General features: G+C 46.7%; 2 protein-coding genes across 4 annotated transcripts in view; both read right to left on the bottom strand.

Annotated features, from left to right (window-relative positions):
• Nucleotides 1-10592, bottom strand: part of golga4 (golgin A4) — a 54510-nt gene extending 43918 nt beyond the window's left edge. Inside the window, exons 1-10 of one of the 3 annotated variants that reach the window (XM_030379308.1) lie at nt 10372-10592; nt 9568-9645; nt 7331-7432; nt 5049-5117; nt 4276-4611; nt 3302-3349; nt 3150-3206; nt 2248-2346; nt 1302-1452; nt 740-930 (exon numbers count right to left, since the gene is read on the bottom strand). In XM_030379308.1, the coding sequence (XP_030235168.1) occupies nt 740-930; nt 1302-1452; nt 2248-2346; nt 3150-3206; nt 3302-3349; nt 4276-4611; nt 5049-5117; nt 7331-7432; nt 9568-9645; nt 10372-10452 (1212 nt within the window). In that variant the 5' untranslated portion in view covers nt 10453-10592. The remainder of the gene's footprint in view (nt 1-739; nt 931-1301; nt 1453-2247; nt 2347-3149; nt 3207-3301; nt 3350-4275; nt 4612-5048; nt 5118-7330; nt 7433-9567; nt 9646-10371) is intronic. The other 2 variants (XM_030379310.1, XM_030379311.1) reach the window with 2 other exon arrangements.
• A 378-nt stretch (nt 10593-10970) lies between these two features.
• On the bottom strand, nt 10971-15380 carry LOC115560188 (kelch-like protein 10). The gene is made up of 6 exons (XM_030379501.1): nt 15310-15380; nt 14853-15104; nt 13920-14406; nt 12788-13399; nt 11616-11765; nt 10971-11335 (listed from the first exon to the last, which is right to left on the bottom strand). The coding sequence occupies exons 2-6, from the start codon at nt 15041-15043 to the stop codon at nt 10985-10987; spliced, it is 1791 nt and encodes a 596-aa protein (XP_030235361.1). The 5' UTR covers nt 15044-15104; nt 15310-15380; the 3' UTR covers nt 10971-10984.
• Nucleotides 15381-22774: the final 7394 nt, after the last annotated feature.

The raw sequence follows: 22774 nt of genomic DNA, 5'->3' as shown, positions 1-22774 counted from the left end.
GTGTGGGCATAGTTTCAGGGGGGTAAGTATAATAATAAAAATCCTTACAAAAACAATAGGGATCCAACCTGTTGGCTTGGACCCCTAATAATAATCCTTACAAAAACAATAGGGATCCAACCTGTTGGCTTGGACCCCTAAAAATCCTTACAAAAACAATAGGGATCCAACCTGTTGGCTTGGACCCCTAATGAAGCAAACGGTCCCCATTGAGTGACTGGCAGCCACTTCAATATACTGTCATCTTCTCCTGCCAGCCCCTTCCATATATATCTTCATCTTCTCCTGCCAGCCCCTTCACTATACCTTCATCTTCTCCAGCCCCCTCACTATACCTTCATCTTCTCCTGCCCCCTCACTATACCTTCATCTTCCAGCCCCCTCTCTATACCTTCATCTTCTCCAGCCCCCTCACTATACCTTCATCATCTCCAGCCACCTCACTATACCTTCATCTTCTCCAGCCCCCTCACTATACCTTCATCTTCTCCAGCCCCCTCACTATACCTTCATCTTCTCCAGCCCCCTCACTATACCTTCATCTTCTCCAGCCCCCTCACTATACCTTCATCTTCTCCAGCCACCTCACTATACCTTCATCTTCTCCAGCCACCTCACTATACCTTCATCTTCTCCAGCCCCCTCACTATACCTTCATCTTCTCCAGCCCCCTCACTATACCTTCATCTTCTCCAGCCCCCTCACTATACCTTCATCTTCTCCAGCCCCCTCACTATACCTTCATCTTCTCCAGCTCCTGCAGCCTGAGCTGCAGCTGCTCCTGCAGGGTCTCGTTCTCACTGCCCAGCTGGGCGCCCCTCTCCTTGTGGGTTCTCAGCAGCTCCTTGCACTTGAGCAGCAGGTTCTCCTGCCTCGTCACCCTCTTCTGGAGCACCTCCATCACCCTGGCTGAGTCACCGCTGCCCTCTTCTGGTCGGGAGAAGTAACGCAGCACCACAATTTGTCATTGGGATGAAGATCATGCAGGGTTTTAACAGAATGGGCGGAGGTCACCATTTTTTGTTACATAACTAAAACTATTGACTGGTTTTTAAAATAATAACAATGAATGACCATTCCCCAATCTATTTGTTATCAACACATCATCATAATAATATTAATTAATATATTATAATTTGATCTTAGGACGGGTAAGTCTGTGATCTCAAATCGATTAATTGCTAAACAGTACTTCCTCTGAAGAAGCCCTTCACTCTGGATCAAGCTAGCCTTTGCCCTCTCGTGGGTCGATGTGAGTCGACTCATCGAATCCCCGCCGATCTAATCAAACGCCTGCTGACCGTTGCCGGCGGCAGCCTCCGCGTCCGTGTCCTTGCCGGGAGTCCGCAGTGCGGCGCTGGAGTTGGCAGCGTCTTCAGACGCTGACACCTCCACCTCGATGGGCACGGTGAGGTCGGTGACCCCCTTGAGTCTCTTCTTCATCAGGGCCACCTGATGGGAAAGCGACACAGTGAGTGATGGGCAATAAGAGTCCACCAGGCTCCCCTTCGCTGAGTGAGCTTGTGATAGACTGTGTCTCAACTCTTCCAAATAACATTACCTCATATTCCCCTACCTACTGCCACTGGGTTATATGAACCCCTTGTGAGCGCCCCCGGGGCAAGTCCAGGGCCAGAACAAGATAAAGTTACTCTATCGTTACTCACACATGATGCTTCACACACGCATATTGATGCTTCACACATTTTCATGCGGGTTCCAGGTTTGCATAGTTAAAGTGGCAATCATGAAGATCTCCAAAAATGCTAATTTAAGCATGTGTGGTGAGTCACGATCTACCTACGTGGTGCTTGAACCCGTGGCCCACGGACAAAAGCCCTTGAATTTACAGTATTATGAGTGTTATGAACTGTGCGTAGATTGGCGTCTTTCCTGCCATGTGTTCCAATCACGAGTTGCGCAGTCAGTGACGTGTTTTCCATCAGCCAACAGAAGTGGTGCCGCCAGAGTTGGAAGGCGGAGCCTGTACACAATAGACTCGCTCTTCAACTCACTTGAGTGTGTAGCTGCGTTTTATTCGCCATAGGTGGCACAAAAGAGGTCGAAACGAAGATCTAAGAGCTTGCCACTTTAACAGGTTCGGCCTAAGTTTTATAACCTGAGTACGGTTTGGTTTTAGTTCATTTAGGTGTTGTGATATATGCAGAGATATAACAACAAGGTGAACCTGTAACACATGTGCACTCCTTAGACTGGATCCCAGGCTTTAAGCCCATGAGACGGTACCTGAGTCTGGAGCACCGTGATCAACTGGTCCTTCTCCTCTAGGGTAGCATCAAACTCCTCCTGCAGGTGCTTCTTGGCCAGCTGGTCCATTTGAAGCTCCTAAGCAGACCATTCGACAGATTCAAACAGCACGCATTGTACGGGATTACATGAAAGTGAAACTCAAAAGGGAATTGATTATACACCAACATTTGAATTATACTAAAATGAATAGTGTTGTGTCCATCCCCTACTATGTGGACTTATAGTAGCACACATCGTAGGTGTGCTTATACTGCACAAATAAAATCAATAACCACTTGATTAGACAATTACCAATTAAACAATGGGATTTTCCTAGGAAATTCAAGTCGAATAAACGTCCAAATGGGTAGCATGACCTGTTAGACCGACCTAGATCTCTCATCTGTTTATCTGAGCGTGTTTACGCTCTACTCTAATTGAGAGCACTGAAATTGTGCATGACCCAGATACTCATATTGGACATTGAGTGCATGTACACACACACACACTGCACGCACACATGTACTGCAACTCATCTGAGGTAAACAAGAGCATCAATAGTGCGCTACATTACCACAAGTTTAACCTGCACTATTAAAACGAGTTTGTTCTTTGAACTGTAACTGAAATGAAGATTGTGCAATAACAAAACAAAACAATCCACAAATCAATACACTCTGTCTGCAGGGCTACCATCTCAGTTTTAACTAATGAACCTGCCAGTGGAGGTGAATCTTGGCCGCAGATATAGAGCACATTACTAGACAAAAATTGGATTCTACTGCAAGTATTTCCATATCACTTTTGCAACCCTTTCCTCTGCGGTATTTATAGTACATCTTTGACAGCGGCTCCTCCTTCAGTGGATGTTGGGTAACAAAGGAAACTGTTGGACCTACCTCCCTAAGCTCTCCTATCCTGCGCAGGGCTTTGTCTTGACTCTGACTCAGGATCACCTGGGGTGCGAGAATAAAGAACAGCGAGTCAGTCAACGGGTCGACAATCCTCTCCAGCCTACTGGAAGAGGCCCGTGTAATCCCGTGCAGCTTACCTGGCTTTTCTCTTTGTCCCGCTGTACTGTCCGATAGGCCGTCACAAGCTGCATAGAGAAGATGCGGGAGATAAATAGCTGTATCGCACCCGTGTGCAGTGAGAGAGAACACGCTGGCTAACTCCCACGGTAATGAAACGTCAAGATAGAGAAGAGAGACGCATAGACCTCCAGCCGGAAGATCCTTCACAGAATGAAACGACTAGATACAGAAGAGAGACGCAGAGACCTCCAGCCGGAAGATCCTTCACAGAATGAAACGACTAGATAGAGAAGCGAGACGCATAGACCTCCAGCCGGAAGATCCTTCACAGAATGAAACGACTAGATACAGAAGAGACGCGAAGACCTCCAGCCGGAAGATCCTTCACAGAATGAAACGACTAGATACAGAAGAGAGACGCAGAGACCTCCAGCCGGAAGATCCTTCACAGAATGAAACATCTTGATACAGAAGAGAGACCCGAAGACTTTCAGCTGCGGGGTCTTCACGGACTAAAACGTCAAGATACAGAGGAGTAGGGCTGAGCGATTCATCGAATTTTGATCGCTATTTCAATTTTAGCGTCAAACGATCACAAAACTAATATAGAGTTTTTGATCATTATTTTTTATTTAATAAATGTTTTATAGAAAGTGCAGCACAGCTGGATACATATCTGTACATTATTTTAGATTTGAACATTCTTTTTGACCATTTTGTGTATTTTTTTGAGGCGACATTTCAAAGTTCTCAGTGTTTTTTGGGAGAGACATACTGAATAAATACATCATGTTTTCAAACTCAAAAATGATCCTTTGAATAATCGTGATTTCAAAATTGACCGAAATAATCGTGATTATGATTTTCTCCATAACCGAGCAGCCCTAGAAGACAGACACACAGACCGCAATCCAGGGGCTCTTCACTGAATGAAACGTCAAGATACAGGGTTGAGGGGTGGGGGGGTCTATGAGGAGGCAGCGACCCTCACCTCCGAATACCTCCCCCGGTAGTTCCCCAGGCTCCGCTCCGACCGCTGCAGGCGGTGCAGCAGCTGCTCCTTGGAGAGCCCCTCCATGTTCCCCGGGGAGTCCTCCGCCTCGCTCTCCACGTCCGACGAGGGGTCGTACCCGGGCGCGGCGGGGGGCTCCGCCTCCCCCACCGTGGTGAGCGACTCGCGGGAGGCGCTGCGGCCCAGGCTCTCCTTGGACGGCGAGCGGAAGAGGCCCTCCGCCCGGATGGCCCCGCTGCGGAACAGCGACTCCACCGAGGGCACCTTCAGCTGCAGCTTCTGGGCGAAGGTCTGGGGCTCCTCTCTCCGCGGAGGCTGTGGGAGGGAGCGGCGGTACCGTGAAAAGACTTACAAAATCCAGCGTTGCCAGATTTGGCCAGGATTCCCGCCCAATCTGGCAACCCTGGCTGCAGTGCGCTGCCGCCAGGGTTGCCGGATTGGGCGGGAAACAATATTGTCAGTGTTGCCAGATTGGGCAAGAATTCCCGCCCAATCTGGCAACCCTGGCTGCAGTGCGCTGCCACTAGGGTTGCCGGATTGGGCGGAAAACAATATTGTCAGTGTTGCCAGATTGGGCCAGAATTCCCGCCCAATCCGGCCCAATCTGGCAACACTGACAAAATCGTTCTCGACACGGCTGATTAAAATGTGCACTTAACGAGATGGACGGCAAGAAACAAATTAATGTAAAAAGTTAAAGAAAAAATTTGGAGAGCAACGCTGCTGGTGGGTGGAAGGGAAATGAAACTTGCCTGCGGAGAAGCACTTCCATCTCCATTAATACTACCTCTGGGAGACCTGGACACCACACCGGAAGCCCCCTGCAAGATAACAGCACAGAGCATGAGGGAGAGCCGTGCCGGTGCTCTGACCCTTCAGACAGTTAGTGACTCCACACCCAGCGTGCTACTCCCTGATTACTTTGGAGGGAGCAATATTAGAATTGCTCACAGCAATGCAGGCAGCAATGGGATCCCTCATGCAACTTGGAAAAAAACAGAGGGGTTAAATACACAAAACGGAAGGCATCTCTCCGGTACGGTACAACAGAAAAAGGGGTTAAAACGTAGTCTACGTAACAGCCACAAAGACGGAAAAACAATATGTAAAAAGAGGTTTAAATTGTCAATTAGAAGAGCCGGAGTTTGAATTGTCAGTTCAAGCATCTGTGTTAAAACAGCAGCACAGAGTCCTAGTTTGCTGAAAGAGCGTGGACTTTAGGCCAGCTTTGCGGGTTAATATTACTGGTAAGAAGCAGGTTCAGAGAAAGATAGATTTTCCTATGTCCAACGCCATGCTTCCCCCTGTTCCTGAGTCATCTACTTCATGTTTATCGTTGTACGATGTCAGCTGAGAAGCTTAGCCGGCTAGAAGGCCCGGATATACAGGGTACTGTTTACTTAGGACTACATGGTAAATGATGCGCTAAGATAGTGCATCGTTGAGCAGCAAATCGGATTTGCGTCACTTTTAAGCTACACGTTTGTTTACATTGTACCTAGCAATTTACTTACCAGCATATACAGTACATAGGAAAAAGAAAGACAAAGTTCATTGCTAATATTGATACTTATATTGATTATGTTTTTTCATTTTGCATCAATACAGCATTATTTGAAGGAAGTATCTTTTGTATAAATTTTGCACTTGAACAATAAAATATTTTTATATGACGCAGAGAAACCAGTACAACCAGTATTTGAAAGAAGTTGAGAAACATTTTTTTTTTCTTTATAGCAAAGAAGCTCATGTTTCTTGTGCCCTGGGCAAGTGGTATGCTAAATTGATTAGCATGCTTTCTTTAACCAAATCTATTTGTAAGGATTTCTGCTATTCAGAAACATGATTGACAACGATGGCATTATGATAAGATTAAGGTGAAACATGATAAACATGACAAAATTCATTCCGGAGGAATAAGGGGCCAATCACTTGATATTGAGATAACAACCGGAGACACATTTCTCGAGCAGGTGACCTCTAGATTGCACGAAAATGTTAAGCGGTAGTTGGGAAGCACTGTGTTCCTTTGAAGATCATATTCTCAAAGAGCAGTCAGAGGGTAAAATCAATGCAGAGACACAATTATGCACTATAGTTTAGAAGAAGATAAGATGACTGACTGGCCTCTGCTTCCAGAATGGTTGCATAAATTGCTGATAGTTTGTTTAGCTGTGGTTTGTCTTCCCCAGTTGATTGGGCTACTATAATTTTAAAGACTATCAGAACTTCAGTGTCATAAAAGCTATTTTTAAAAAGAGACTTGTATATGAGACTCATTACCACTTCATGAATTTTCATAATAAATGTTGTGCCACTATTATAGTATTTGTTTGTTTTTCTCTTCTGTTGATCCTTACCTTTTTTGACATTTGAGTTTGTCTAGTCTATTACATTATTCAAATGGGCTTTCTAAATGCAATCATCAATGCACACTCTGGTTTAATAATAAGGGTTCTATGACAATATACAACAAGGTACACGGTTTGTTTATTTGGGAAAACAGGACAGAAATAACCCATGTCCCATTGAACCACGTCTTGTGAAATACAAACACAGATCCCAAATGAACAAACGCATGGGGATGGGAGACCACACCAGTTCAAATAACGAATAAGGGATTCTGGGAATTTTAAAACGCAGGCATCTAAAGTCTAAAAGGACCTCTAAGGGAGAAAGCATACATTGCTGTAACGGATTAGAACCAAGTAAAATGGAAGGGGTGTAAATCCGGCATGAGGTAAAGGCCAAAAGCTTCTATCCCACAATACAAACCATGAATCCCCATTCGATGCAATGTTAGCCTACGACTGAGATGCCTTCAGGTTACTAAGGATAGTCCATAGGAAACGGGATTAAAAGAGAGAGCAGGGTGCAAACAGCCCTCACTGGAGCTACGTGGGTACCAGTCTTCTACCTACTTCCCGGAGGAGGCACAGAGATGCAAGGAAGGAAGAGAGGAGGTGGACGGGAGAAGGGTGGGGGAGGGGGGGTACGAGGAGGGAGGAGGAAGCAGGGAGTGAGAACAACTCACCACACTGGCTACCTGGGCCGGTTTGGGTCGTTTTGAATGGTCCAGAGCAAAGATAGTGTACTCAGAGAGAAAGGCGGGCTCGGCTATCATCCCGGCCAGCGCCTGAACCCGCCAGTGCAGTAACAAGACAGAAAGGCATGGAGGGGAGGGGAGGGAGACAGAGAGCAATGACAAAATAACACCATGAGTGCAAAACAGTGCTGGGGGACCGTCTGGCCAGCCTGCCCGGAAAAACCCGTCGGGAGAGACCGGCCAGAGAGACGAAGATGAATAGACTCGTAAACGAGTCCGAGAGATAGTCCGAGAGACAGAGACGGACAAAAGGACAGCATGTGAAGTAGAGAAAAAGGGGGGCAAAGAGGTGAGGAAACTGATTGAGACTGACCCGGTCGTCATTGGACAGCATGGCGGCCGTTTGACATCCCTGTATAGTCTCAAGCCATGGTAGTAATAGCTCAAACCAGCCAGAGTGGTTTATGTATCGCGATAATATCAATGTAATGAGGAGACTGTTCCAGGGAAGACAAATGGCGTGTAACTGTTTGGTGATAAATCAAAAAGGTGTGATGGTTGAAGAGCTTCAGAGTGAGAGTGGTGTGATCTGTGTACATTATGAAGAACTTCAGAATGAGAGTGGTGTGATCTGTGTACATTATGAAGAACTTCAGAGTGAGAATGGGGTGAGCTGTACATAATGGAGAGCTTACGCGATTTCGCAAGGTAAAAGGGAGACTTGATTCCTGTACTGGAGCCTGTAAATAAGGCTGTGCAAAGTGTTTATGGGCTAAATTTGCCCAACAACATATTACACTACGCTATGTTTTGAGAATCAGTATAGTATTGAGAAAATAACAACTGATTTGCAACCATCAAACCCTGAGAGAGGGCGGGGTTATACGTTTAAATATATTATGACGATAACCAGGGGGAATTGAACAGGGTTACGATCAAAATCATGATACTCATGAATTCAAAATAGCATTACCAACAGTCAAACAAAGGATTATTACCTTGTAGTAAATGGACATTTAAAGAATTCGACCAAAACCAATTTTATTTTCCTGACGTTTCAGACCTCATATTTTGATAGTTTTATAGGCATATCTTTCTTCAAAACAGTCGATATTCATTCATTCAAAGACAATAAACGATAAGAGTGAATTATTGCCCGGGCCTGGAGTCCACAGCCATAAAACAATTATTCTTAAATAAATAATGGTCAATATAAAGCTTTTACAATGGCCCAAAGATCAACCAACCACACAAGCTCAGTCTTCTAAATAACCTAAGGAAACAAACAAGAAACCCTCAAGTCTTTAGACATTCCACATAATGACAACTAGTTCCATACATCGCTGTAGCCAGATTGAACATAGGTTCATTGCTTCCAATATGTAATGGTAAATGTTTCATAGCCTGCGCCCCTCCATTAAGAAGGTTCACTAGGGGGGAACACTGTTAAGAGGAAGCATCAATAATTCAGACACATGCTGTAGTATGTCCTACATTGTCCCAACAAAATGACTTTTTTTGTTCCAAGGAAGGGATATCTGGCTCTGGACATTTTATTGATGTTTTAAATAGAACAAGGGGATAAAAACATGATGTACCATTAGCCGCTGTTAAATGTTTCACTAATTTGACAATTTTATTTTTAAGACAATCCATTAGTGTAACAAAGTACACTCAGGGATATTAGTTTGATTATGACATTGGAAACTCTGACAAAGCCGAGAAGTAATGAGTAATTAATATTAAATATGAATCTAGATTCTCCCAAAAAGAAAATATAATAGTTTTATTGCAGTCCTGCTGTCATAACTACCTTTTAAACCCCTGAAAACTTGAATATACAAAGCCCCCTGTAGCATTATTTTCTCAATAAACCAGCTTTGGGGGTAAAGAATAATATGATATTGAACAGAATGCATTGAAGGTTGAAACACTGTCAACTTAATAGCCCACCATAGGCTGCCTTGAAATGTTATTTTTGATTTTTTGTTATGTAGTCGAATGTAATGCTTTATTGTAACTCATGACTAATGGTTGAACACAGTTAAATAAAAAAGGGGTGCCAAGCCAAGACAGTCTTATAGATCTGGCAGATTTTGAAGAGCAGGCAGAGGTTTCATCCGTCTACATAATGCAGTAGGGTTAGGGGAGGAATGATTCACCTTTGCAGACAGCCTGGAATATGAACAGAATTAGAATTGGGCTTGGGTTAAACTGTGCTTTACCTCTCTGTCGCTTGGAGAGGGTGTGCCATCCTGTTGAAAGGAGGGGGTGTGGCTGCTACGCCTCTCTCCAGGTCCCGTCTGTAACGACATTGCGAGATGACACATCAGCCAAAATACCTTGCATGCTTACAGACTCCTACTAGTTCTTTGCATTCACACACACACTCAAGCAGGCACACAAGGACTTGAGACGCCTTGAAATTGAATGAATGTTCAGTTATGCCACTTTGAGGTATCAATATTGGTTTAGCATTGTTAATCAACAACAACTACTGTGTAACTCGGAAAATCAGTCAAAATAATCCCCTCAAGTTTAAAATGCAATAGCAAGCATATGCTACAGCGGACAGCTGAGAACCACAGCATCCAGGACAGTCACACGTCACACTTTCGATTGGACGACAGCAGCTCAAGACGTATATCGAATATATGATGTGTGCAATACAAATTAGGGCATAGGTGCCTTTACATCGACAACCACAGGACCACACTTCATGATCGGTCCATACAGTTCTGGATCGACTTGATCAGCAGCTGAGGACAGCAGTCAGCTATGGTCAGCTATGTTTAGAAGCTAACCGATGAGCTAGATAGAAGCTAGCCATGTTACCCGGCGTACTAATAACTATGTTCTTTAACATTGTAAAACATTGTCAACTAACTATGTCATGACATCATCCTCTTATTTAAGGGCCGGTGTCTGTTGGGTATCCGGATCCCAGAGGAACATTCCCGAGGCTATGGCTAGAGCCAGCATAACAGGGGTCAGCTAGCAGCTAGCTACCAGAATCACAACAACCCGACCTGCTGGGCCTGAAGTGGTGACTGCGCGTTCCTCTGCGGAGACTGCTCCTCGTTGATCTTCTGCTTGAGCTTTTTAAACATGGCTCCACGCCGGTATGGCTATTCACTCGATAGCACGTAACTACTTCGCAGAGTATGTGTGTGTGTGATGTTCCCTTTGACATCCAAGACCGTCCGGCCGCTCTACTTCCTCATTCGTAGTCAAATTCCAGCAGGTGGGTTCGTTCTTTGCGCATGCGCAGCCAACATGAGCCAACTGCTGAATCTGCTGAATTAATGGTCCGCTGTTATATTATATTATTTAGATGGGTAAGCCTTCTTCGTTCATCCCCAAAGGGCAATTAAATAGTAATAGTAGTACACATCAAATAAAATATATTATCAATCGCTCAATTTATATATATTAATAAAGTCCAAAGTACAAAGTTACATTAAAATATGATAATACATATCTAAGTCTAAGAGTAGGATATTTGTGTTATTGGTAGAATGAATTATATAACTATCATTGTAGTAGCCTAATTAATTCATGTAAAGGTTTAGGGTCAGGGTATAAGAAAGAAGTAGGCCTAAAGAAAAGTCATCAATAAACGGGCGAAGTTTAATTAAAAGTCTATAATGAAAGTGGTGTGTCCGGGTGTCCGGGCGGGGCCGGCGACGGGCGCGGGAACGCGTATTCGGTCACATTGGACAGTCCCGTGACCACGCAGCAGCTGAGCGCGCTGCGGTGCACGGCCATGTCGCGCACGTCGCTCCACTCTTGCGTCGTATCGTCGTAGCACTCGGCGTTGAAGGTGGTGCTGTGGCCGTTAAAGCCGCCGGCCACGTACAGCAGCCCCTCCAGCACCTCCACGCCGAAGTTGCTGCGCGGGATGAACATGGAGGGCACCGAGCGCCACGCGGTGGTCGCCGGGCTGTACGCCTCCACGGTGCGCAGGCGGTCCACACCGTCGAAGCCACCCAGCTGGATGGTGGAAGGGGGGAGGAGGGGAGGGGATAGCGTCAAGACAGACGGACGCACACTCGCGCGCACACACACACACACACACACACACACACACACACACACACACACACACACACACACACACACACACACACACACACACACGCACACACACACACACACGTAATTAACTTAAACCCTTAAAAAAAATGCAAATATTTGCCTAAATAACCATTTGCATGTATGTGTGTGTGTGTGGGTGAGAGAGCAAGAGGGGTGTGTTGCCATGGAAACGGACCGCGTAGACGTGGTCCTTGTAGGCGACGACCCCGACGCCGCTGCGCTGCACGCCCATGGGGGTGATGAGGGTCCACTGGTCGGTCCGCGGGTCGTAGCACTCGGAGCTCTGGAGGCACATGGAGCCGTTGTAGCCTCCGCAGATGTACACCTGAGGCCCGCGACGTCACACACACATGCACACACACGCACACACACATGCACACACACGCACACACACACACACACACATGCACACACACGCACACACACACACACACACACACACTCTGGTTGGCTTCATCTCCAGCTCTCAAAACACACCTTTTCCTCTCAGCTTTCTTCTAATATGTTTTTTATTTGCTTTGTTGCCCTTTAGGGTAGTTTGGTATTGCGGTTTTGCACAAAATACGCAATGAAACGAAAAAACACCTTTTCCCTGATTTGATTTAGTTGCACGCCATATTTCTTTCGTTTGAATCTCTGCGGTATGTGTTCAAGCATAACAAAGTACTCAGGGAGAATGCACGCTTACAACAAGGCGTTTCTATCCTTTATCATGCTTTTTTTGTTTCGTTAGACAGCGTATTTCTTAGCTGTTTGTATAGAATCTGCGGTGTGTATTTTCGTCGTAGTAGTTGTTATAGTCAGTTAATGATTTTAATCCAGCTGTGTATTTTTGGACCACATTGAAGACCCCCCTCTGTCTCCCCCTCGGTCATGAGACAACCACACCGCCGAATGACCCTGTCTTCGCAACCCGCCATAAAATGTTGTGACCCCCTGACCTCCGTAGCATCGCTCATTAGCATCGCTCCGTAGCATCGCTCCGTAGCAACACTCCGTAGCATCGCTCCAGCCCGCGCGGCTCTCACCTTATGGTGGAGCGTGGTGGTGGTAGCTCTCTCCTTGGGATGGCTCTGAAGGGCTGATTATGGTCCCCACATCACGCAACGCATTGACCAAGCATATGCGTCGACACAGTCGGTAACCGGTTTTGCGTCGGGTTTTAGTGAGTGGACGAATCACAGCCCTTTGTTGCTGCGTCGCCTCGACGGAAGGTTACAATTCTTGGGAGGCGCACGTCAGGCCCTTGCGTTGGACGGAAGGAGGGGTTCAGCAAGGACGCAAGGGGTCCGTCACCCCCATTGCGATTGCGTGAACGCGGGACCACAATCAGCCCTCGGCTCTCACCTTGTCGTGCAGCGAGGTGGCGCTGGCGTCGCTGCGCTGCTCGTGCATGGAGGCCAGCGGCGTCCACTGGTTCTCCTCGGGCTGGTAGCGCTCCAGGCTGCTGAGCCGCGTGTGGCCGTCGTAGCCGCCCATGGCGTAGACGCAGCCGCCCAGGGCCGCCACGCTCACGTAGCAGCGCTGCGCGTGCATGGGCGCCGCCTGGTGCCAGCGGCGGGCGGCCAGGTCGAAGCGCCGCACGCTGTTGAAGTACTGCACGCCGTCGAAGCCGCCCACGCAGTAGAGGGCGCCGCCCAGGGAGACCACGCCGTGGTACGCCCGCGGCGCCTCGTCCGCGTCCGTCACGCTCACCCAGCGGTCGGAGCGAGCGTCGTACGACTCCATGCTGTTGGTGGGCGCGCCGCCGCTCCAGCCGCCCACGGCCAGGAGGACGGCGTGCGGCAGGCGGGGGCGGGTGAGCGGGTTGGAGAAGTCCAGGCGGGTGTTCATGTCGCGGTCGTACATGACCCGCAGCACCTCGAGGATCACGGGGCGGCAGCGCTCGTCGCTGCGCACCAGGGAGTGGTTCTTCACGCGGCCCCGGAAGTACTCGGTGTCCATCAGGCCCATGCGGACCTGCAACGCACGCACACACACACACACACACACACACACACACACACACATGCACGCACACGGTTTACACTCGTTTAACACCGGGAGGCTAGCCTGGCTACTGCCAGACCAAGCTTCATCGTAGATTGCACGTTGGTCTGGGGAGGCTGCTGTCATTTTCTTCAGCACAAGAGGCCTGATCGACAGGCCTAGTCCAACTGACTCAGTACGCAGTTGGCTGCTTGCCGTCGCTTCCCTGTCGTCATTGTGTTAAACCAGCCAATAGCGTGCCAGGGGGAAAAGCCAGCTTGGTGATTGGCTCCCGCGAGAACGTACCGAAACTAGAAAGAAATGTATTGCGCTTCCCCAGACCCTTCTGCAGGGTGAACTCAAATGCCGGCAGAATGGGCGGGGGGCACCCAGTCTACCGGGAGGCTGCTTTACCATCAGTCTAGGTGTGTACCGCCACTGGGGGGACATGTGTCGCAAGTCGCCCCCGGAACGAAGCCCTCTCCTAAAGCACTGCACACCCTGCAGTCACCTTGAGCAGCAGCTGTGAGATGTGTCCCCTCCGCTCCTCATGGGCGTGGGAGATCCACCGGAGCAGCGCCTCAAACACCACCTCCTCCTGGGCGGCGTTGAGGGTGTCCTCCCCCAGGAGGTCCCCCAGCTGCTCCAGGGACAGCTCGGGGAACTCCTCGGACACGCGCGCCACCTCCTCGAAGCAGCGCAGTATGTACAGGTAGGCCCGGCGCCGGAGCCTGGGCAGCGGGTAGTGATTGGTCAGCCGCCAGATGCCCACCGCGTTCTCCACGCTGAGCTGGCCGCCCAGGAAGCCGCAGCAGGCGCGCACGGCGCCCATGACGGAGAGGTAGTCGGCCGCGACCAGCAGGGCCTCCACATTGTCCCAGGTGACTTCCACGTGCCGGGTGTAGGCGTACTCGATGAGCAGCTGCATGGTGTCGGCCGACACGCCCGGGATGGGGTACACCCCCGTCATCGGGGACATGTTGTGGGTGAACAGGACCCTGCGGGAGAGAAGGGCATTCTGGGAAAATCAGGATGCTCCCAACTTAAGCGAGGGGAGGAGGGGTTGAACATGATCAGCATATGCGTTAAGTAGGTATGTGAATGCATGAAATACAGAACTTATTCATAATATAAGAATATGTCATTTATTTTATGTTATATATTATCTATATTTCTCATCTAATACACAAGTCATCACACACATGCACACAAACACACTCACTCACACACACTACCAAACAAACACACATGCAAATACACAGCAACTTCTACACAGCCGCCCAAACATGCACATATTCCAACCTAAACAATCACATGGACCGTCACACCCATGCATCGGCCTAATAACTCAAACACACACAAACACACACACATGCTCCTGTGCTAGATCAACAGACTCTTCACCAGACGAATAGGAGGAGAACGTTTGAGATCTGAGTCTCACCTGAAGTAGGGACTGCACCCACACAGGATGTTCTTGTGGGCCTTGAACTGCAGCCCCTCCACCTCCAGCACCACGTCACACAGCTTCCCCTCCAGACGCAGCTCGTTGAAGATGTTACACGACATCGAGCTCATCGTCCGCTCCAGGCCCACTTCCTGCCCGGCGCAATCCACTTCCTGCCCCTCATCCATGACTCCCTGTCCCTGGTCGTGGTTTCTGTTTTTTTTTTGTCTTTAGTAAATGTAATCAATGCTACGTGTAATTTAAGGGAAGATAACAAATGGTTTCTTACATGGACTCTTCTTATGCTAGCCATTCCATAGCCTGTTTCATTTTCATCAAAGGAAGTTATTGAACTATAAAATTACACAGCATTGAGAAGGTGTTAATGATGCTAATTAAGTATCAGTTAACTTCAATATTGGCTAAGACCCTTACAAATAAATAAAAGACTTACCTTTTGATTTCAAAAGTGAATTTGGTAATATGAGTTAAATGGTTCAGAGGCTAACCTAATCTGTATCCGAGCAACAATGTGTTTGTTTCTAATTGAAAATGGATTCCATGGTTCCCTCACTACCACTTTTGGAACCATGACCTTTTATGGGTCAACATGGCTGTCATCCGCTTGGTTACATACAGAAAAGGTGTGTATGTGTGTGTGTGTGCGTGTGTGTGTGAGTGTGTGTGTGTGTGTGTGTGTGTGTGTGTGTGTGTGTGTGTGTGTGTGTGTGTGTGTGTGTGTGTGTGTGTGTGTGTGTGTGTGTGTGTGTGTGTGTGTGTGTGTCTGTGTCTGTGTGTGTGTGTGTGTGTGCATGTGTGTGTGTGTGTGTGTGTGTGTGTGTGTGTGTGTGTGTGTGTGTGTGTGTGTGTGTGTGTGTGTGCGTGCGTGTGTGTGTGTGTGTGTGTGTGAGTGTGTGTGTGTGTGTGTGTGTGTGTGTGTGTGTGTGTGTGTGTGTGTGTGTGTGTGTGTGTGTGTGTGTGTGTTTTGGTCACAGTTTTCAGATGTAAAGCAGTTATACTATATGTAATAATGAAAAAATTAAATATCATGCGATTTTGTTATTTAAATAGCGTGTGTGTATTTTAATACGTTAACTACCGGTATCTTGCAATAAATATTGATTGGCTTGATACAGGATTTTGTTTGGTATTATAATTAACATTAACCATATACATTTTTTATATATTTGTATTGAGGTAATTCCAGAATAAACACAGCAAGGTTTGGTTTTTCATCTTTTTGAGTATGGAAGGATCAACATGGAAAGGACTAATAGTATTCAGCAGATTCAAGCAATGGCACTTATTTTATCATCAAGAAAGCTTCCAGACAACACGAGGGTTAACTATTAGATTTGATAGAGCCTACAATGCATGCAGCGACTACATTCGCTCCATATTTTACTTAAATCTTGTCATCACTGTGAATTGCTGCCCTTACAATCTGCCCTTTGGCCTGTCTCCCAGAAATTGCAGCAGTATGCCATATGGCAATTTATATCTTATACAAGGCTATTACACGTAATGTCAGCAAGCAGGCTGCTTACTAATGCAAATTTGTGTCAATTGAACAGGGCGAGATATTTGCACCAAGATAAAAGATGATTATTAGTGACCTTCAGCATTTCTACTTCAATGTGTTAGTAGTTATTCAGCATCCTTTCTTATCAGAGTTCCATTCATTACACAACTGATTACCTTGGTCACAGCAGCCCCGGGGTGGAAATTGATAATATAATGATATGCAGACTCTATAAATACACACACGGTTGAGACCGCCAATGCAAACATGGTTGCTTCCTTTAATGTCAAAGCAGGCTTAGTAATATAAAGAGCTCTCAATTTACCGCCCCTAATTCATGAAGGCTGCATACAAGTGAATCGCTCCAAATGTAGACTGAACAGAAAACATAACGATTTACATGTTTTGGTCATTTGGTTGCCAACGCTCCCGACTCAACTGGATCTGTTTCCATTCGGTGAGCGGAGGTGGTTGGATGAGTGATGTGGTTAGCGGCAAAGTGATCGCAGATACCCTTGATCCCTTGTGGCGCTTTGCCTCACTCTGACTCACGGAGTGGAAGAATCGGCCAGGACATTGGGGGCCAACTGTCTCTGCCACTGCCGTTTTATTTTGAGCCTTGGGTTTTCTGCAGCACATTTCCCTATAATATGACGGTATGGCAAACGGCATGGCAGGCACTGAGTGAAACCGTTATGCGAAACCTCGAGGGTCAGAAAAGGCTGCATAAACTATGGGCTGAGAGTGTTATGCAAATTTGTCATGTTCATTGTGCAAAATGAGTGACAAAGTGTACCCTTTCCAGGTGAAATTGTATTCCTGCGAAAAACAAGTAATCTTGTTTTGAGCGCCCTGGTTTGTTTCCTATCAACATCAGCAGTCCAGTGTTTAGCTTCCTTTTTTTTTTTAAACAGGCGAGCATTTTTGCGGCCCAATTGTGAAGCGTCCCCTGGTGATTTTGATTGCCTCCATTATTTCCTCGGCGGCCCGGTCTATCAGGGGCAGATATTTCTCAGCGCTCAATAAATGGCTTTTGGCGACCCACGACATCCACCCCTCCGCTGCGCTTCACAGGACAAAGCCGGTGGTTTGAGTCCCCTGATTCGCTCTACTTCAACCCGACTCCTTGGCAGTCGTGGAAATAAGAAACGATTTTGCCTTGCAGATGTTGCGAGGGGAGAGATGTGGGACTTTTAAAGCAAGATATGTGTTGTTCCGTTATTTGGACGGCTAATGTTTCTATTCCGTTCCTATTAGGGAATGTAAGTACGACAGCAACATGTGGGAGAACCACATGTTGATAAGTGGGGGACTGCAAGCTACTGCATTCTCCCACATGGTGTGCGTTCATGACCTCGAGGAGGCATCTTACTGGTTTGGAGTGTGAGCCAGTGCTGTGTAACGCACCCCTCTCCCTCCTCCTCACACACTTCAACAGGAGGATTACATGCAGTGCCCTGCAGGAAGAGTCCCGTGACGTGCGAGTGTTGAGCTTCTAATGGATCGTTTGTGGGGTTTCTCTTCTGCTTGGCGCGGCGTGGTACAAATAGTAGCTAACGGTGGCACCCCTATAAATGTTTCATAGGGATGTCCAGATGGGGCTACTGAAAATCTTGAGGCGGCACGCGCCACACGACAAAACCAAAAGCATCACTGAATTCTGTTATGCTGTTGTAGTGCATAGGCCATTTGAAAACGAACGTCAATATGAGAGTAAAGGAATCGCATACTGATATTTCTGGTTTCTTACTTTACAGTCATTTGCTCCTTACTATTGTAAGGAGCAAATCATTGAATGGTCCTGGCTCGCCATGCATTTGTTATTTCATTAAAAAAAAAAACATTGTTGATATAAAAAAATAGTACCTAATGTCAAATATAATATAAGATAATATATACAGTCAAAGTGTTCTGCGATACCGCTGGCTCGCCCATGTGGCACCGATGATGCACTTGGTTGCTGGCCAAGACCAAAGTTAAAAACCAGTATGGGTTCTACACTGAGGCGCACCTTGGCTGACACAGTGGAAACACACCCCTGAAGTGTGACCCTGGGTTCCAGTAAGGTAAGGGTTGAACAGGAGAATGCTGCATTACCTGTTTGTCAGAAGGAGTTGATACTCCCCGTCAGATTCCCTGCCAGATCATGCTGCCAAATAAAGAGGTGGGTTTGAAATGATTGAAGCTGACCAGGTGCTGCTGCCGGCATTGCGGCCATGCAGGCTGCAGGGTAGTGTGTATACGCTAGAGGCTTAGGTCTTGAAGACGGTTAAGTAGCCCATAGATGGAACCACTTAAATACAGGCTGAGGCCCAAATAGGGCTTGACTAACAGAAGACAAATACATATGTGATATAATAAAAACGTAAATCCATCCGTCTCCTTCCTGACTTACCTTGGCCCAGACACCATTAGGCAAGCCACTTGAATCCAGAGACCATTAAGGACAAGGCGGGGGTTAGGGATCCTGACCAACGATGTGTACAGCCCTGCTGAGTACTTAGGGGATCAAACTCAGAACCTTTCAGCGCGGAGTTGAATACCCTCACTGCACCACATGACCGCCTGCCCCCACATCACTCTCTCTGCCCCCAGAAGGACAAAATATCATATTTGCTCAAAATATTGAATCACGAATATATTGAATCCGAAGTCCCGACGTACCAAAGGGAAGGTGAGGGCATTCTCATTCCCATAGAATGGTTACACAAAATAGAGAAATAGATTTTGTTGCCCTCTAGAACAGAGATGATGGACAGGTTGGCTCTGGGGAAGGGGAATGCAATATTATAAAGTGGGCCATTTCAGCAAAGTTACATTTGGTCTTAAGATATGGAAATTATTGATATATGTCACATCATATTTTTGTAATGATTCGTAACGAGCAGAGACCATCTTGATACTTTGCCAGAGGGTTCTCTCTCTCTTCAGGAACATTTTGCGGCGTAATTTGGGGAGTGTGCATGAATGATGTGCTGGGTGAGGCTGCACACCTGTTGCACATTTAGTAATAAGTGTACATAGGTTAAACAAGCCGTCCCCACACACACTCACTGAGAGAGAGAGCGCACAAAAGAGAAAGAGAGAGAGGAGAGAGAGAGAGAGAGAGAGGGAGAGGGAGAGGGAGAGGGAGAGGGAGAGGGAGAGGGAGAGGGAGAGAACGAGAGAGAGAGAGAGAGAGAGAGAGAGAGAGAGAGAGAGAGAGAGAGAGAGAGAGAGAGAGAGAGAGAGAGAGAGAGAGCGAGCGAGAGAGAGAGAGAGAGAGAGAGAGAGAGAGCAAGAGAGAGAGAGAGAGAGAGAGCACAACAAGGAGCCCCAGGCCTTGTATCATTCTTTGCAAGACGTACAATAAACTGGATTCCCAACCCCACCCCCCTGCGTCCTTGTCTGAAGGAGGCAAATAAAAGTCCCCTATAGCTGGAGTGTGGCGTCCACCTAGGCGACGTGGAGCAATGGACCTTGTTACAATGTTCTATGCTAATCCCAGGAATGAGAACTGGACCATGTGAACTGGGTTTTAATGACTGAATGCATTACTGAAGACACACATGAATAAATAATCAAAAAATAAAAAAATAAATGTATTATGAGATTTTTATCGCTCATGGGTGCGAACTGCAAACCTAGCAGGGGTTAACTGCGACCACCCTTTTCTGGCAAGTAAGACATTTTCTGTAGAGTCAATCAAGTATCACAAAAATTTAAGATTGACGTTTTAACTGTTGGCTCACAGGGATTCAAGTTCACACCTCAAAATGTTCTGTATCAAATAATATTAACGTGTTAAATGTTCCTCATTTTCTTTTTTATGAAATCGACGCTGTACAACTACCAAAAAACTTGAGTTAGTTTAACTCACACAGTATGGGGAAACCGATTGTCTTAGGCAAGGCAAGGCAAGGCAATCTTTAACTTGATCACAAATAGCCTTGTAATCACAGCTATGAAGTATAAAATAAAGCATAAAAAAAAACCTTATTTGGCATTTCGACAAATGTTTTCAAAAGGATATTTATAGTATACTGTAATTTTCCTTTTTGAATGCTTTTACAGTATACCGCTAATGTCCTTTTGAATACTTTTACAGTATACTGTAAATGTCAGCATCTTCACCCTCACACCTGTAACTCTCTGTGCAATAGTAAATAAAACGATTACTACAGTCCAGCTGCTTCACCCCAGCAATCCCCTCCGAGGTTAACGGGCGGTTTTACTGCCGTATCGCTCCGGAGAGCCCTTACACATATCTGATTGAGAAGGTGAGTTATGGACCTGCAGCTCCTGTCGCCTGGTTTCGGGCTCAGCATAGCGCCGAGAACTTTCATGAATATTTCATAACGGACAAAACCGAAAACTGTCAACTCTAGTGTTACTTCCATCTCCAGAGGATGTATGGTGTGCCTAGGTTTGCAAGTTGTTGCCACATCGCTGTCCAGTGATGTCCATTAGACGATGATAAATGACGATTTGCGCTCGCACCCGCACATTAGTTACTCTGATACACTCTGAATACGGAGGACGGATTCTGTCAGAGGCCCGCTCCTGCGAGGAGTTGAGGACAAAGGAAAGATGTGTTTGGGGGAGGAATGGTACCTGTAATTTCATCCATCTCTTTCTTCTGAAGGACTGACAACATACAGCACCCACCCTCACAAAACAAACTAGAATAACCTTTCAGTCGCACTCGCATTTCATTTCAAACCGAGCCGAACACTGGTCCATTCAGGCTGTTTGTTCTGTGTGAGTATATGAGACTTAACTTGACACTGAGTCAATACAGCCACTCGCTAATGCTGTTAATAACTCATGCAGACGTTGTTTTGGTTAGCATATGCTTACCCTGCTCGTGTCAACTAATGGTACGAAATTATACGATAAATATTTACTGTCACTAAACAACCCACAAACTCAATAAGCGTTAATTGTTAAATATACAATATTAAGTGACAAACGACATTATATTTCAGCTGCAGGCATACTCAACAATGAATTATTTTGTATATCGCGCTCGGCATGCAGTCCAGCATTCGATAGTCTTGGTCGGACAATACATTTTATGATAATCTACTTGTGCAAATATAGAGCACTTGACATAGCTTCAATATGAAGAGATTCTGTGAACATTGAACTCATTAGTGTTTAAATGTGCTGCACCACAAAGACCTGAGAGGCCCATCTGAGTGTGAGAGGGACGGTGGGCGGCTGCCACTTTGCAGACGCTTCCAACCAATTCACGGATGGCATTTGGTGTTTAGCAATGTGTCGGCTGGATGATGAAATTAAGTGCAGGCCATTTCACAATCCCCTGGCCGCTGGAATATTGCTGCTGTTGGTTAGGATCTGTTTGGACTCCAACCTATATCATTACAACAGCAGAGGACAATTTCGCTTTTTCGTGGAAAGTGAATCTAATGGGAATTGATGACAGTGCAAGACAGTCACGCAAAGCCTTCTCATTCTCTCTGCGTCTCCCAGACACTCGCTCAAAGACAAGCATGTAAACAACTCTCTCTCTCTCTCTCTCTCTCTCTCTCTCTCTCTCTCTCTCTCTCTCTCTCTCTCTCTCTCTCAGTCTCTCTCTCTCCCTCTCTGTCTGTCTCTCTGTCTCTCTGTCTCTGTGTCTCCCGGACACCCTCTCAAGACAAGCATGTCAACATCTCCCTCTCTCTCTCTCTCTCTCCCTCTCTCTCTCACCGCCTCTCTCTCTCCCTCTCTCTCTCTCTCTCTCTCTCTCTCTCTCTCTCTCTCTCGCTCTCTCTCTCTCTCTCTCTCTCCCTCTCTCTCTCACCGCCTCTCTCTCTCTCCCTCTCTCTCTCTCTCTCTCTCTCTCTCTCTCTCTCTCTCTCTCTCTCTCTCTCTCTCTCTCTCTCTCTCTCTCTCTCCCTCTCTCTCTCTCTCTCTCTCTCTCTCTCCCTCTCTCTCTCACCGCCTCTCTCTCTCCCTCTCTCTCTCTCTCTCTCTCTCTCTCTCTCTCTCTCTCTCTCTCTCTCTCTCTCTCTCTCTCTCTCTCTCTCTCTCTCTCACTCTGTCTCTATCCCTTTGCCTGCTTTCTACGCATAGGCTCAGATTCAAATAGACAGGCAGAGGACGATGCACTGGCATGTATGGGCTGGACGTTGATGTGCCTTGTCATTTTGGATTTCTTTTTGTGTGGGGTGGCTTCTATTAAGTTTTCTATCGGTACGTCACCCGCAATGACGGGTGACGTCATTGCGGGTGACGTCATTGTGGGTGACGTCATTGCGGATCACCCCAAATGCCTTCATGCTGGAAGCATAGGAGTAGAATGTTAGAATGTTAGTTGTGTTGGTAGAAACGTTTTCCTGGTCATTGTTTAGTTATGAAACGTGAAATGATTCGTCATTAAGGGAAGACATTGTTGTGTTTGAAAGTACAA

Source organism: Gadus morhua, chromosome 15, assembly GCF_902167405.1.
Source record: "Gadus morhua chromosome 15, gadMor3.0, whole genome shotgun sequence".
NCBI classification, from domain to species: Eukaryota; Metazoa; Chordata; class Actinopteri; order Gadiformes; family Gadidae; genus Gadus; species Gadus morhua.
This window is presented reverse-complemented; position numbering and strand designations above follow the sequence as displayed.

Coding starts and splice junctions, on each gene's coding strand:
- LOC115560188 (XM_030379501.1), bottom strand. CDS start 15,043: ATGGATGAGGGGCAGGAAGTGGATTGCGCCGGGCAGGAAGTGGGCCTG. Junction 13,400..13,919: donor TCTCACAGCTGCTGCTCAAG/GTGACTGCAGGG, acceptor CGTGCGTTGCAG/GTCCGCATGGGCCTGATGGA. Junction 11,336..11,615: donor ACAAGGACCACGTCTACGCG/GTCCGTTTCCAT, acceptor TCCACCATCCAG/CTGGGTGGCTTCGACGGTGT.